The 17,460-nt window shown below is 31.4% G+C and overlaps 1 protein-coding gene across 1 annotated transcript in view; it reads left to right on the forward strand.

Moving 5' to 3' along the window:
* Positions 1-17,460, forward strand: part of kndc1 (kinase non-catalytic C-lobe domain containing 1) — a 67,120-nt gene that overhangs the window by 16,845 nt on the left and 32,815 nt on the right. The window contains exons 4-12 of the mRNA XM_016487320.1: positions 4,983-5,109; positions 7,400-7,986; positions 9,456-9,570; positions 10,879-10,950; positions 11,146-11,207; positions 11,280-11,438; positions 12,466-12,543; positions 14,950-15,040; positions 16,426-16,588. Coding sequence (XP_016342806.1) covers positions 4,983-5,109; positions 7,400-7,986; positions 9,456-9,570; positions 10,879-10,950; positions 11,146-11,207; positions 11,280-11,438; positions 12,466-12,543; positions 14,950-15,040; positions 16,426-16,588 — 1,454 coding nt within the window. The remainder of the gene's footprint in view (positions 1-4,982; positions 5,110-7,399; positions 7,987-9,455; positions 9,571-10,878; positions 10,951-11,145; positions 11,208-11,279; positions 11,439-12,465; positions 12,544-14,949; positions 15,041-16,425; positions 16,589-17,460) is intronic.

The raw sequence follows: 17,460 nt of genomic DNA on the forward strand, positions 1-17,460 counted from the left end.
ATAACATAATTTTCATAATTTTCTCATTTTAGTTTTGTACTTCATATACTTCAATTTTTTTCAGATGGAGGCCCTTTTTGCATGTTTATTACATATTTTTCATAATTTACACAATAATACATAATTATTATTATTATAACATTTGTATATTGTTATTTATATATTATAAAATACACATAATTTTATACTTCATATTAATATTTTTTTTAAGATGGGGTTTAGTCCTTTTTTTGAGGTTCATAACATCATTTTAATAATATTATTTGCATGTTCATGACATTATTTTGTAATGTTAATGTTTATACTTATTTTTTTTTGTTTGTTTCAGAGACAGTTTTTGCATGTTCATAACAATTTTAATGAATTTGTCTTTTTAATTTACTTTAAATATTTTTTTTTTCAGATGGAGGCGAGAATGTATTTATTTATTTATTGCACGTTTATAGCATAATTAAATTTTTTTTCATTATATTCATTTATTTCATTTTCATGATGTAATTTTAATAATTTTAATTTTATACCTACTTTTTAGACTTCATATACATAACTTTTTTTTTTTCAGATGGAGGCCAAACTTTTGTTTTTTTGCATGTTTATAGCATAATTGTATTTATTTATTTATTTACATATTCATCATATAATTTATGTAAATTTGTAATTTTAATTTTATATATTTGTTTGTTTGCATGTTCATTGCATTATTTTAGTATTTCATTATTGTGTCTTGCGACTGCAGATGAAAAATAGCCTTTGTTTTATTTACTAAACTAATCAATACAATTAAAAAAAAAATACATTTGCATTTTTCATTGTACAAAATCAGACTCATAGTGCATGAGGTAATGCATTACAACTTCACATAACTGATTTTATCTATAGTGGACCAAATGCAGGTTTGCAAACTGAAAATATTTAAATGCTGGCAAGAAAATAGTTGGTGGTTGGCACAAAATGTTTTTCTCTCTCCCTCCGTCCCTCTCTCTCTCTCTCTCTCTCTCTCCCTCTCTATAACTCCAGGTTCATCACAGACTGAGAGCACCAGTGGAAATACTTCTGCCTTTCTCATTGTTAATATAGCATAACAATTTAATTGAAAAGCTGTATCGAGACAAAACACACACACACACACACACACACACACATATGTTTTGGGGAGTAAGTAGTTACATGTAGCGGAATTATGTAATTTAATTACAAAATAAATGTAACTGTAATCTGTTACAGTTACTGAGAAAAAATGTGTAATTAAATTAGTTACTTATGAAAATGTTAACGATTACAAAGGGGGTTACATCTGAATATTTTCACACACATACAGGTTTGATTCTTTTTATTTCCTATTTGGGTTTATGTATATGCTTTTTTTTTTTTTTAAGATTAATTGTTTTCTTCCAAGGCATTGTTAGATGCCAGTGTTTAAAAACAGTATCATAGCTATTACACGGTTTCTTGTTATGATTTTAAATCTGTATTTACCTCAGAATGAACTCAAAGTAAAAATAATAATAATACAAATATTTTATTAGTTTACCTGCATTTATTGCAACCATTAACTGACATCAGAGATTTTTTTTTTCTTTTTTCTTTCTTTATTTATAAAGCACTTTCACACAAATAAAATAAATAAGAAACCACAAAACATCAAAACACAATATAACAAAACAATTGACATGGCTAGATAAAAGCTATTGACAAAAGATGTCTTTTAAGCAGGTATTTAAATACAGGCAAAGAGGGCACAGCCCTACTAGGGAAGAGAGATGACCAAAGTGAAGGGCACAGTCTTCATATGACTTTAAATCAAACAAAATGATTTCTGTTTTGTTCTCGTTTAACACTAAAAGAAGTTTTAACCATATTTGTAATTCATTCAGACAATCCAACAGAGGTCCTAAGAATTCTTTGCTTTTATGCTGCAAGGGAAAATACAGCTGAGTATCATCCGCGTATAGGTGGAAGGACACTTCGTATCTCTCAAAGATAGCACCCATTGGTAGCATAAATATAGAAAATAAAACTGGGCCAAGAATTGAGCCCTGTGGCACCCCACAAGCGAGTGGGCGTGAGGACGAACTATGTTGGCCAATGGAAACACTAAAACTTCTGTATGTTATAAAAGATTGAAACCATTTCAACACCTTGCCCTGTAACCCAACACAGCTCTCCAACCTGGAAATCAAGATATTGTGGTCAACCATATCAAATGCAGAGCTTAAGTCTAAAAGCACCAAAGCCACAGCATTCCCTTTATCTGTTTCTAGTAAAATATAATTTACAACTTTTAAAAGTGCAGTTTCCGTTCCGTGTTGAGACTTAAAACCCGATTGGAATTTTTCAAAAATATTATTTGACATCAAATGGGACTGCAGCTGGGTCAACACAATTTCCTCAAGAATCTTGGAAAGAAATGGCAAGTTTGATATAGGCCTAAAATTATTAAAATTTGAAGAAACAAGATTGGGCCTCTTTAATAATGGAGTAACTGTAGCTGTTTTTAGGCAATCAGAAACAACCCCAGTAATCAGACTAGTATTAAAAATAGTTAAAAGATCATGTCCAACGGTATTGAAAATCTGTTTTAGAGATAAAGATGGAATGATATCTTGAGAAGATGAAGTTAGACGTTCAACAATGCCTTTACAGGATTCAAAAGAGACAGGCTGAAAATCGCTCCACAGTATCGGACCGCTTGATCTCTCAGCTTGAACAGAGTTCCCCAAGGGCAGGCTAGATCTTAATTGAACGGTTTTCTCATTAAAGAATGTACAGAATTGTTCACACAGTGATATGGAAGCATCAGGAAAAATGTTGACAGGGGGACTGAGCACAGAATCAATAACAGAGAAGAGGGTCTTAGGTCTGTGTAAGTTGTCACCAATAAACTCAGATAGATATTTGGACTTGGCGGCATTAACAGCTCTCTGATACACATATAAGGAATCTCTCCACATTTCATATGAGTCCTGTAACTTATCCTTGCACCATTTTCGCTCTGCTCTTCTGCAAACCTTTCTGAGCAAACGAGTTGAATCATTAAGCCATGGCTGGGGTTTAGTAACAATACGTTTTGGTTTTAACGGAGCAATAAGATTCAGAGTAGACAAGCATTCTTGATTGAAGCAATTAAAAAGTCTGTTCACATCCTGCATAGGAGAGGACAGTCCAGGCAAAGGTGGATCAGTTATAGCATAGCATAGTTATAGAACTGGACGTACCAAATCTATCTGAAGAAGCTGTGCCTCAAAGCTCGAGTAGACACCAGTCGGAATGGTACGTGTAATAAACTTTCGTTTAAAAACAGCTGCAAGTCCTCCTCCACGTCCAGTTTTCCTGGGGCAATTATAAAAGGTGCAATCCTGAGGAACAAGTTCAGAAAAGGGACTAAAGTCTCCCTCTTTAACCCAAGTTTCCGTCAAAAATATAAAATCCAATTATAATTATAATAAATAAGAAAAATACGTTTTAATAATAAATAATACAGGATAATGAATAATAAAAAGTTGCTTTTTTGTATATTATTTTATTACATTTATTTTCAGTTAGTCTATTTTATTTAAAGTCACAAAAATGTTTTTTATGGTTTTAGTTTAACTATAATAAGCCTGTTAAGAGCTTGATGAAAACATGCTGTAAAGTCAACTCGTTCTGAACTTCCATGACTTTCTGTGGAGATTTAAATAATTAAAATGTACAATATGAACATTTTAAGGGTGATTTGGTTCAATAAAGAGGCAGATTTCCATCTTTGTTTAATGACGTGAATAATAGCGTATTACGCTTGATTGTGATTTGAGAGTGAATGCTCACACTTACATTTGAGTGCATTTTAGTGTTTCTCAAATCTCTCCATTAAATTAAAGTGTCTTTGAACGCTACCTAGTGGTTATTCAAAGCTAGAGCACTTAAATGTTTAACGCACTCGGTTCTCAATATCCTTCCAGGAAAAATCAAATCTGTCTAATCGATTTGCTTCGATTCCAGTTTCTCTAAAGCAGTGTTTCCCAAACTTTTTCTGTCACCCTGATGTTTTAAGTTAATACTTAAGATAATAATTTAACAACAAGTTCGCTCACGTTCACATGACATGCTGCTAACAAATTAAATATTGCATGTTTTTTAGTAAGTGTTTTATTTTGATTTGGGTTTTATTTTAAAATTATTTGTTTTAATTTGACATGATTTATGATTTAATTAATTATTAGGTTTTCATCAGCTTACAACCCCCCTGCAGAAGGGTTATCATAGTTAACTAAAGCTAAAACATAAAAAAGTTACTTGAAATAAAATTAAGGTAAAATATAACAAAATAAACAATTGTTGCTTTAAATAAAATAAAATGCAGGTTAAATAAAATATAAAAAATTCAACTTATTTTATTCCAGCTATAATTGCCAAGGCAGCATTTCACATTTTCACAAATTAATGTTTTTCAGTTTAACTTGAAGTACTAAAATGACTAAAATGAAAGAAACTAAATCTAATTCATAAAAAAATTATAAAAACTGTATAGACATGTTCAAAAGAAAATAATAAAAATGACAAAAACACAATAAAATGACTAAAACTTTAACTACAATTAAAGTGAAAAGAGAAAATATTAAAATAAAATGTAATTCAAAATGTTAACACAAATAAATAAATAAATAAATAACAAAAAATACCAGATCTCTTGCAAACCCCAGTTTAGGAAACTCTGCTCTAAATTAAGTGATGGAAATGTTTTTCACTACGGTTTCTTCATAAATGGATGAATCATGTCATGATTCATCAAACTGTCCTTGATCTTTTGAGGCGAGAGCGTGATGAAAACGTACTGTAAGGACATTTACTGAAACTAAACGCAATGTTGACTCGTTCTGAACCTCCGCGCATTTCTGTAGAGAATTAAATAATTACAATGTACAATATGAACCATTTATGGGTGATTTGACTTAATAAAGAGGCAGATTTCTTTCATTGTTTAATGACAATATTGTGTCTTATTTTGTCAGGACATTCTCTCTCAGGCGGAGGCTGTGCTCGGCGACGTCTCGCCCACAACCGTCTGCCGCAAACTGTCTGCCATCGGCCGAAGAGTCCTCTCCATAGAGTCCATCGCTGCTCTGCACGGTGTGCTTTCACAGCTGTCTCATAATGCAGTGCATCTGATGCTTTGTGAGGGAACTGCAGCGGGTTTATGAGATGAGAATTAAACCCCAATTTTTTTTTTACATTTAAATTGTCCTCAACAATTAATTTTTAAATAAGAAAAAACTATTAAAATAAAACTCTATAAAAATATAATAAATAATTTTTTTTTTATTTGTTTACCCGCCTGCCATGTGACCATTAACTGACATCAGAGAACAATAAATAATAAAAAATATAACTGATATCAGATAATAATAAATATAAAAAAATATTTAAAAAAAGTTGTTTACCCGCAAGCCATGTGACCATTAACAGACACCAGAGGATAATAAATAATAAAAAAATATTTTAATACATTTTGTTTACCTGCATGACCATTAACTGACTTCAGAGAATAAATTAATAAATAATAAAAAAATAATTAAAATTTAATTAATTTATTTGTTTACTTGCATGTCATTCAACCATTAACTGACATCAGAGAATAATAAATAATACAAAATATAATAAATTATAATAATAAAAAATTGTTTACTTGCCTGCCATGTGACCATTAACTGACATCAGAGAATAATAAATCATAAAAATATTTTAAAAAAATTATTTGTTTACTTGCATGTCATGCGATCATTAACTGACATTAGAGAATAATACATTTAAAGAACCGAAGAGTCCTCTCCATAGAGTCCATCGCTGCTCTGCACGGTGTGCTTTCACAGCTGTCTCATAATGCAGTGCATCTGATGCTTTGTGAGGGAACTGCAGCGGGTTTATGAGATGAGAATTAAACCCCAATTTTTTTTTTACATTTAAATTGTCCTCAACAATTAATTTTTAAATAAGAAAAAACTATTAAAATAAAACTCTATAAAAATATAATAAATAATTTTTTTTTTATTTGTTTACCCGCCTGCCATGTGACCATTAACTGACATCAGAGAACAATAAATAATAAAAAATATAACTGATATCAGATAATAATAAATATAAAAAAATATTTAAAAAAAGTTGTTTACCCGCAAGCCATGTGACCATTAACAGACACCAGAGGATAATAAATAATAAAAAAATATTTTAATACATTTTGTTTACCTGCATGACCATTAACTGACTTCAGAGAATAAATTAATAAATAATAAAAAAATAATTAAAATTTAATTAATTTATTTGTTTACTTGCATGTCATTCAACCATTAACTGACATCAGAGAATAACAAAAAATTTAAAATATAACAAATAGAAATATAATATAATATTTTATTTGTTTACCTGCTTGTCATGCAAACTTTTTAACTGATATTAGAGAATAATAAATAATACAAAATATAATAAATTATAATATTTAAAAAAGTGTTTACTTGCATGCCATGTGACCATTAACTCTCATCAGAGGATAAACAAAAATATAATTATTAATAAAAAAATATATATTTTTTTGTTTACCTGCATGTCATGTGACCATTAACTGACATCAGAGAATAAATCATAAAAATAATTTGTTTACCTGCATGCCATTAACTGACATTAGAGAATAATACATTAAAAAAATAACAAATAATTAAAAAAATATATTTTATTTGTTTACCTGCATGTCAAGTAACCATTAACTGACTTCAGAGAATAAGTAATAAAAATGACTAAATAATAAAAATAGAATTTAAAAGATTTTATTTGTTTACTTGCATGTCATTCAACCATTAACTGACATCAGAGAATAATAAATCATACAAATATTTTTTAAAAATTATTTGTTTACTTGCATGTCATTCAACCATTAACTGACATCAGAGAATAATAAATCATACAAATATTTTTTAAAAATTATTTGTTTACTTGCATGTCATTCAACCATTAACTGACATCAGAGAATAATAAATCATACAAATATTTTTTAAAAATTATTTGTTTACTTGCATGTCATGCGATCATTAACTGACATTAGAGAATAATACATTTAAAGAATATATAATAAATAATTAAAAATATGTTTTATTTGTTTACCTGCATGTCATGTGACCATTAACTGACATGAGAACCATGAACATGCAAATGTGTTGTTAAATTATTGAAATAATAACTTAAAATCTCTACTTCCAGTACAGTCAAACCAAAAATTATTCAGACACCAGATATAATCTTTGATATATATATATTTTTTTACTAGGTGTCTAAATAAATTTTGGTTTGACTGTATTTTAGCTGAAAATTGATTCGGCTGACAAAAAAGTTTGTGAATCTCACACGGTCAAATCTTTCTGTTTGTTCAAAGATGGATGGGAGAAATCCAGTTTCCAGTTTCTGGATCACAAAGCCTGGAGATCAAACTCCACGGAGAAACCCGACGGCGATCGGATCATGATCAGAAACTACTCTGCCGATTCGTACGATGGCGAGGATCTGCTGCTGAGACGCAGAGGTCAGCTCTGTAATGGCTCTCCGTGGTCTGGAAGTTCAGACAGCAGGTCTCAGAACAGTTCTCCGGTGCACAGGAGGAGTCAGGAGAGGAGGCCCGGGAGAGCCAGGAGAGCCCTGAACCGCTCCTGCTCGGTCCCGGACTCCAACAACCCTCGAGCGCTCAGCCCACCGTCCCACGCGCCCATCAGCATGATGATGGCCGACCTGTCCGAGATCACGGAGGAGGAGAGCTGGAGTGGGAGACTGCGGCGGCCCAAAGCCAGGGAGGACCAGGAATCGACGGCTGAACCCGATGCATGCAAGACGGATCAGACTGAAGCTGTAGACGCTCAAAGCCCAACGGCCTCGGAAGATGGAGAAACGCACGCAGACGCAGACCTGTGCAGATCCAACCATGCCAACAAAACTGTGTTGTGCCTGAATGAGGAATCTCACAGTCAGGTGCGTTTGATGATGCAAAACAGAAAAATATGACTCTTTTGTTCATTTATTTCGAGACACTATAGGTAAAGCAATTGTTTTTTTGTGCATTGGTCAATTTTTACTGTGTTGTGCCTGAATGAGGAATCTCACAATCAGGTGCGTTTGATGATGCAAAACAGAAAAATATGACTCTTTTGTTCATTTATTTTGAGACACTATAGTTAAAGCTATTTTTTTTTTGTGCACTGGTAAATTTTTACTGTGTTGTGCCTGAATGAGGCATCTCACAATCAGGTGTGTTTGATGATGCAAAGAGAAAAATATGACATTTTGTTCATTTATGTGGAGACACTATAGGTAAAGCAATTGTTTTTTCATGCACTGGTCAATTTTTACAGTGTTGTGCCTGAATGAGGAATCTCACAATCAGGTGCATTTGATGATGCAAAACAGCCAAAATATGACTCTTTTGTTCATTTATTTCGAGACACTATTGGTAAAGCAATTGTTTTTTCGTGCACTGGTCTTTTTTTTTTTTTACATTTTGGGCTATTTTGCTTCCATAACATGCCACCTTTGTGTTGAAGCTTGTTTCTGTCATGGAATAAAAAAATAAATAAAAAAAAGCAATTGGGTCTTTTTATCTCACAATTCTGATTTTATATCTTGCAATTCTGAGTTTTTCCCACAATTTGAATTTTTTTCTCGCAATTTGAATTTTATTCTTGCAATTCTGAGTTTATTTCTTACAATTTGATAGTTTTCCTGCAATTTTGATTTTTTTCTCACAGTTTGATTTTTATCTTGCAATTCTTGAGTTAATTTCTCACAATGTGAATTATTTTCTTATGAGAAATTGTGAGAAAAAAAGTCCCAAATGTCTTTTTTACATTTTTTATTCCATGATGGTAACTAAAAAAGCAGAATTGCAAGATGTAAACTCAGAAATAAAAAATATTGTGAGATAAAAAGTTATAATTACTTGATTTTTTATTCTGTGGCAGAAATACACTTCCATATCTTTCAGACTAGTGAAAGAAAACATCCAAAATACACATTTAAGTGTTTATGTTATTGCACTTTATCAATTTGCATCTGTAGATTTCAATTTTAATGCATATCTTTAAACACAGTGAGTTTTTTCTCCACTTCTGTAGCACTTTCACACACCAAACCTTACAGTTTTATTTCTATTTATATTCTGAAGGTTTTTACAGAAGTGTTTGTTCATATAACATTCCCCTGACTTCATTATTATATCTTTAAAGGCTGTTTTCTCAAAATTAGTTTCTTTCTCCAGTTTCTGGTCTGGAAATGTATGCAAATTAGTACATATTTAATAAGATAATGCCTCATTTGCATTTTTAAACATAACATGTCAGAAAACAAAACAGTTGTTTTAATGCACTGGGTAAAGTATGAATTTGTTCAACATGTTGATGTAAAATGAATAATTAATATATTTTGTGTTGTTTTCTTTTTCTCAGTGGATCTCTTTGCGGGAGCTGCTCTCGTGCTCTGGTCAGCCGTTCTCAGTGAATGAGCTCTGGGCTTTATGCTACACGTGTCTCTCCACACTACAGACATATATCGACCTCCCAGGTCAGTCGGGTACATCAAAGATACTCTGTTTCGTCTTTATTTAGGTATTACGTCCATAATAACTTTATATTAAAGGGATAGTTCACCCAAAAATGAAAATTCTGTCATCATTTAAACACACACTCAAGTTGTTCCAAACCTGTATGAGTTTTTTTCTTCTGTGGAACATTAAAGAAAATATTTTGAAGAATGTTGGAAACCAAACAGTTGCCGGTAGCCACTGACTTCCATAGTATTTGTTTTTCCATACTATGGGAGTCGATGGGGACCAGCAACTGTTTGATTACCAACATTCTTCAAAATATCTTCTTTAATGTTCCACACAAGGAAGGAATTCATACATGTTTGGAACAACATGAGGAGTGGTAAATTATGACAATTTTCACTTTTGTCTGAACGATCCATTTAATGAATAATGTTAATGTATGTAACATTGTTACGTTATGCAGTGCATTGATAATTTACATGCTAGTTAATGTTGTTTCATTTAAAAGTAGGGCTGCAAAATTATTCTTTACATTTTCTGTAATTTTTGGCAAGTTTCCAGAAATTCTCACAAGTTTAAAAAAAAATGTCCGAAAGTTTCCAAAAAAGTTTCCGCCTCTTTGCAACCCTATTCAAAACTGTTTTAAATAACCTTTTCTAATACTTGTATTAGAAGCTGATTTTAATTCAGGGACCTTATAGAATATCTGTAGTTTTGAAAATTTATTTGTTACACTGAAGGAGTAAAGCGAACATCAAAAAAGTTCAAACATGATCAAAAATGAAAAAAAGATACATAAGTGGTGAGCATCTTAAAACATACACTTTACATTCAGCACTGTGAAAAAAGTCAACAAAACAATTGATTAATATACACTACCAGTCAAAATTTTGGAATAATTAAGATTTTTCAAAGAAGTCTCTTCTGCTCACCAAGACTGCATTTATTTGATCAAAAGTACAGTAAAAATTGTGAAATATTATCACAATTTAAATAACTGTTTTCTGTGTGAATCTGTTAAAATGCAATTTAATTTACATCATTACTCAAGTCTTCAGTGTCGCATGATCCTTCAGAAATCATTCTAATATGCTGATTTTTTTTTTTAAAGTGACTTGACATCCCTATAAATTTTAACCTAAAATCTTGAATGTTATTTGCCAACTACGCACATTCAGATAGTTAGAGAGTTTTACCAACCATCTCCATTAACACAAACTAATACTAGTATTTATTTAGCAACTGTTTGCTCCATGTTTACGTGATCTCTATGATCTGTGGCTCCTGTTTGAGAAGCATAACTGTGCTCTATATTACATTAGACTACCTGTGTCTGGACTCTGTGTATGTGGGCTGTGAAGGAGAGATGCTGTTTCTGAGACCTAAAAACTTAGGTACGAGAACTACAGAACATCTCATTACCATCATAACTCAACAGCTGCCAATGAAGAGTCAATATTAGATGCAACAGAAAGCAACTTTACCTGTAGAATAACTCACGCTTTAAAACAACACTCGCATGTTCTTAAGTGAATGCAATTATTATAATTGTTATTAGTTCATTAATTCTGTTCCTGTTGTCTTCTCAGCCTCCTGTGATGCATTTTTTCTGGCTCCTGAGTTTCAAGAACATGGAATTGTGACGGAAAAGGTTTGTCACTGTCTAGTAGTTGTCGTCTGTCTAAACAAACGTCGTTTACAGTGTGTTTTTGCTCATCTCTAGGCGTGTGTGTATGGGGTAGCAGCTGTTCTCTGGGCTACAGCCAAGTTTAATTTGTCTCCCAATCAAAAGCTGGCCATGCCGAGAAAACTCAAGAGACTTCTGCTTGAGATGGCCAAAAGAACTCCAATCGAAAGACCTTCTATTGAAATGGCGAAAAAGGTACTTGAGAATGATCTTTCATTAAAAAATGTGGAGTCATGCTTAAAGTAATATTTCACTACAAAATATAGGATAAGATTATATAAGAGTATTATATGTATTATAAAGTAAAAAAATTGAACTCTCTCTCTTTATTTGCATATTTGTGTGTGTGTGTGTGTGTGTGTATGTATGTATGTATGTATGTATGTATGTATGTATGTATGTATGTATGTATGTATGTATGTATGTATGTATGTATGTATGTATGTATGTATGTATGTATGTATGTATGTATGTATGTATGTATGTATGTATGTATGTATGTATGTATGTATGTATGTATGTATGTATGTATGTATGTATGTATGTATGTATGTATGTATGTATGTATGTATGTATGTATGTGTGTGTGTGTGTGTGTGTGTGTATGTGTGTGTAGTTTAAAAAATATTGAATTATATGAAAAATTGAAAAATTAAAAAAGAAATAATAAAAAAGAAAAATGAATATAGTAAAACGTATTTATATATAGAGAGAGATATGATGATGGTGTATTATTATTATATTATTATTTATATATAAGGTTGCAGAAAGGTGGAACATTTTGGAAATATTCTAGAAAATTTGGAAACTTTTCAGGATTTTTTTGCTGTATTCCAGGGATTTTTGGAAAAGTTTCCGGAAATTTATCAGAAATTTTCCACCCCTTTGCAACCCTATTTATATAGCGATGTATCATTTAAATTAAATAAATTCTGATTTTAATAATTCATTAAACACTTTGTCCAGAAAGGATTATTTTTATTACTGAATTAAAGTAAAATATGTTTTGCATTACTGTAATGCAAATTTTGTGTAATTATCCTGAAATTAATGTCACAATGCAATTACAGTCTTAATGGTCATAAATTAGATTTCATTTTCTTTATGCATTGAATGCATCTTTGTTTTTTCATCAAAACACAAGCTCTGTTTTCTCCTGTGACATATGCATCCAGGCTGTTTACCTATGCTAATGTGCTTTATGTCGGCTGTTTTATTTCAGTCTTGCTGTGACTACCTCTCCCGCCAGAGAACGAATGCCGAGAGCGTGTGGACGCAGATCATCAGCCGAGTTCACCAGGTGAAGCGTCACACCTCATTCATACGGAGCATCTGTGCAGATGCGGATCTGATGGAGTCACGCGGGGCAGGGTTTCATCAGTCCTGTGATCTTGTCTTTTTGGTTTTATAGAGTCTCTTCTGTTTGTGTGTTTCACCCGCCTCCAACTGTCTCAGAAACATCATCTCTGCCTGAATCTGTCCCTCCTTCTGCTGCATTAAACATGCCAATCCAGTGATATCAGCGGCAAACAGACGCCTCTATAGGCACCGACCCATCCAAAGCCATTTCTGTCCTATTTGCACATCTGCTACACATTGTTTTGACTCCGGTTTCCAAATAGTCATGACATTTTCACGAGTTCCCACAGGAATGTTATTTGTCAGAGGTTGTGTTTAAGGCAAGACTACGGAGCCCCGCACGTGGCATGCAGGAAAAAAATAGTAGGCTAAATCGTGTGCACAATTTACTATTTCGTTCCCTTGATTTATAAATTGTGCACACGATTTATAAATCGAGAGAACAAATTAGTAAATTGTGCACACGATTTAACAAATTGAGGGAACTAAATAGTAATTGTGTGCACGTTTTAGTACATCGAGGGAACAAATTAGTAAATTGTGCACACGATTTAACAAATTGAGGGAACTAAATAGTAATTGTGTGCACGTTTTAGTACATCGAGGGAACAAATTAGTAAATTGTGCGCACGATTTATACATTTTTTTCTTGCATGTCATGTGCGGGGCTCTGTACAAGACAGCACAGGTGAATAGGGTAAACAATATAACTAATATTTATCACCATAATTCTACAGTTGATTGATTGCATTAAAAATTGCAAAATGATTGTCTGATTTTGTTGACATAGTAGAGTTAAAGGCTTTTATAAATGGGATTTTGGATTTGTCTTTTATCACTCCATAATTCAGAAAATAGTGTCTGTAGAGAAAAAAAAAACACATTTTCACCATGTTTTTAGGAATAAAACATGTATATAAATCAGTCTGAATGTTAAATGAACAAACCCCTCTATAAAAAATCTTCAGAATATAGACAGGAATAAAACTGCTAAGTTTGGTGTGTGAAAGTGTTAATGAAGTGGAGAAAAAAAATGTCTTCAAACATATGTATTGTAATAATAAATCAGTCGAATTATATGAGCAAACCCTTCAATAAAACCCTTTAGAATATAGATAAGAATAAAACTTTTGAAAAAAAATTGTTGTATGTGTTTCTGGAGTAGAGGGGGAAAAACTTTTTGAAAAAAAAAAAAAAACATGTTTAAAGATATGTATGGTAATTGAAATCTACAGATGCAAATAGATAAAGTAAAATAATAAATTCTATGTCAATGAGATGAAATCCCTCTATAAAAATCTTCAGAATATAGATAGGAATAACACTGTAAAATGTTCTGTATGTAAGTGTTACTGAAGTGGAGAAAGTAGAAAATAGCCTTGAAAGATATGCATTGTTATTAAAATCTACAGATATAATAGGAAAAGTGCAATAATAAAATGTAAGGGAATGTTATATGAAGAAACCCTTCTGTAAAAATATTCACAATATAGTTAAGAATAAAACTGTAAAGTTTGGTGTACGTAAGTGTTACTGAAGTGGAGAAAAAATCTTGTTAAACATGTATTGTAATTGAAATGTACAGGCATAAATAGGAAAAGTGCAATAATAAATCAGTCGAATGATATATGAAAAAACCCTTCTATAAAAACTTTCAGAATTTCGATCAGAATAAAACTGTAAAGTTTGGTGTACGTAAGTGTTACTGAAGTGGAGAAACAAACTCACAGCCTTCAAAAATATGTATTGTAATTGAAATAAACAACAGTAATAAAATCAGTGTGAATGATATATGAACAAATCCCTCTATAAAAACCTTCAGAATATAGATAGGAATAAGTCAAGTCAAGTCACCTTTATTTATATAGCGCTTTTAACAATACAGATTGTGTCAAAGCAACTGAACAGCATTAATTAGGAAAATAGTGTGTCAATAATGCAAAATGACAATAGTAAACACTCATTTTTCAGTTAAAGACAGTTCATCATTGAATTCAGTGATGTCAACATCCAGCTCAGTTTAAATAGTATCTTTGCAATCAAGTCAACGGTATCGCTGGAAATGAAGTGTCCATAACACGTTATGAAAAGCCAAATAGCCCAAAATCTCAAAATTCACCAGTGCATGAAAAACACAATGTCTTGACTTAAGCATCAACTTTGCCTCAGAGGTTTCTAATAAAATTCTTTAGACAAAATAAAAATAGAAACAAATGAAGAATAAATCCCAGCTACTAACATCAGCGTAACAGCAGTCAGTCCAAATGCTCTTCTGTAACTCTTTCCTGTCTTAATGCATGAACTTCATTCAACAAGTTTCTCATAACAAGTACGGTTTTCATTGAAGGCATTCGATGGGAATAGAGATACAGAGGAATCATCTTCTCCCGAGTGTGCTGAAAACCCATCTGACCCACACTTGGGAGAAGTTCAGACAGGTGCGATTCATTCTGTCAATTTGCATTTTTAACATTTCCGATTAAATAGATTAAACTCACAACTCTCAGAATATTTTCAGGTCATATTTCACCCTATATTTCACCCTAAAATCAAAAGAAAGAAGAAAGAAATTATTTTGTGAATGAAGAAAGCCTATTTTTAAATTGTTATTATTATTTTCATAAATTAAGCACATTTTACCCACTTATTTACTGTATATGATATATATGCATGTATGTATGTATGTATATGTGTGTGTATATAAAATATTTTGTTTTTTTTATTTGAATGCATTTACATTTTTATGCGTATTTTTTATTTATTTATTAATTTTTTTGCATATTTTACATTTCTTATTTTTTATGTTTATTTGAAGTATTATTTTAATTTATGAAATATTATTTTACTTTTTTACAATGTTACATTTTATTTTTATTTTATTTTATTGTATGGTATCATTTTTAAATATTTTATTGTACATTGTATTCTTATTTTATCTTCTTATTTTCACATTTGTTATTATTAATTAATTAATTAATTTATTTATTTGTAGTTTACTTGCCCATGCTTAAAAAAACACCCCAGCTCAAACGTTAATTCTACGATTTTTGTCAAAATCACAGATTTTTTTCATTATAGAGCTTTAGAGCATTATAGAGATTTTTTCATTAAAGATTCACATAGAGCTGACTCTAAGTCATCGGTCCAACCGCTCGACCGATGACGCCATCGCCACTACCCTCCACTCAGCACTCACACACCTGGACAAAAAAGACTCATACGTCAGAATGCTGTTAATAGACTTCAGTTCAGCATTCAACACAATCATCCCTCAACAGCTCATAAAGCAGACTTGACTTGACTTGACTAAGAAAAACAAATTAAAGGACTAAATAATTGTAGTGTTTATGTAAGAGTAGGACACATATTTTCACACAAATTATACATTTGTTTGAATTGTCTTTTGTCACTATATACATACATGTGTATATATATACAGTATTTATACATATACATATATATTATATATATATATATATTTTTTTTTTACTTATTTCCATTGTGTAAAATATAATTTCTTATTTGAGGGTGAAATGTGATCTGCACACATCTCTCATGAGATCCACCCTGTTGTGTAATAACAGTATGTGGGCTGTATGTTATTATCCTTCACATGTGTTGGGTTATATTATATATATATATATTTTTTTTTTTTACTTATTTCCATTGTGTAAAATATAATTTCTTATTTGAGGGTGAAATGTGATCTGCACACATCTCTCATGAGATCCACCCTGTTGTGTAATAACAGTATGTGGGCTGTATGTTATTATCCTTCACATGTGTTGGGTTTTAATCTGCAAGTGTGTTGTCTTTCTCTCAGGTTTTGTCCCGTTGGCCAGCGAGGGCCGTTTGGAGCCTGTAGCTGGTCCAGTTCCTCATCATTACCCAGAATCCTCCAGCAGCGTCAGACTGCCCGAGGCCTTCACTTCTCCTGCCACACACTTCAGCCCCATAATACTGACTCATCACCCGCAGTTTGAGCTGTAGGTCTGCAAAAACACACTCACTGATTTCAGGGAATCCCAGAATGCATTATTATTTTGCATGAAATTGAGTCATCGGTGAATTATTGAATCAGGGACTTTGCTACTTTTGTTCACAATATGCTGATTAATGACAATGAATGCTGTTAGTTTTGGACCACTTTGACACATTTTAACCTGGTTAATAATTCTTCAAATCAGTACATTTTTGCAAACCAGAGATTGAAGTTTTAGTGTGTTGTCAAGGGAGATCATATTTTATGAAGTCTAATATTATCTATCTTGACCAGTGTTATTTTAGTATTATTCATATACTATTATAATTTGAATTAATAATTTGAATTAGTTTTTATTTTTATACTTTTTGTTTTCATTCGAAGTTTAGTTCCATTTTTAGCTATTTTATGTGCTTTTGTCATTTTTTTGTATTGCTTTTTTTATTTATTTAAAACATGTATTATTTATTTTATTATTTATTTTTGTATATTATTATTTGTTTAATTTATTGTTATGTCATTTTTTATTTATTTCATTTCCAGTTCATAATTTTAGCGCTTCAACTTAAACTAAACGAAAAGAAGAAATGTTGCCTTGGCAACATGAAATACGTTTTTCATCTAATTGTTTTATTTTATTTTTCAATTAACAAAAATATTTTAACACTTTCAGTTTTAGTTAATGACATTAACTTTGATCTGGATCCCTAAAGTTGACTTTATAGCTGAACTCAAGTTTAGGTTCTAATGTTCTTGTTTTAAATACACTGAACAAAATTATAAACGCAACACTTTTGTTTTTGCCCCCATTTTTCATGAGCTGAACTCAAAGATCTAAGACTTTTTCTATGTACACAAAAGGCCTATTTCTCTCAA

Source organism: Sinocyclocheilus anshuiensis, unplaced genomic scaffold, assembly GCF_001515605.1.
Source record: "Sinocyclocheilus anshuiensis isolate Anshui unplaced genomic scaffold, SAMN03320099.WGS_v1.1 scaffold709, whole genome shotgun sequence".
Classification (NCBI taxonomy): Eukaryota; Metazoa; Chordata; class Actinopteri; order Cypriniformes; family Cyprinidae; genus Sinocyclocheilus; species Sinocyclocheilus anshuiensis.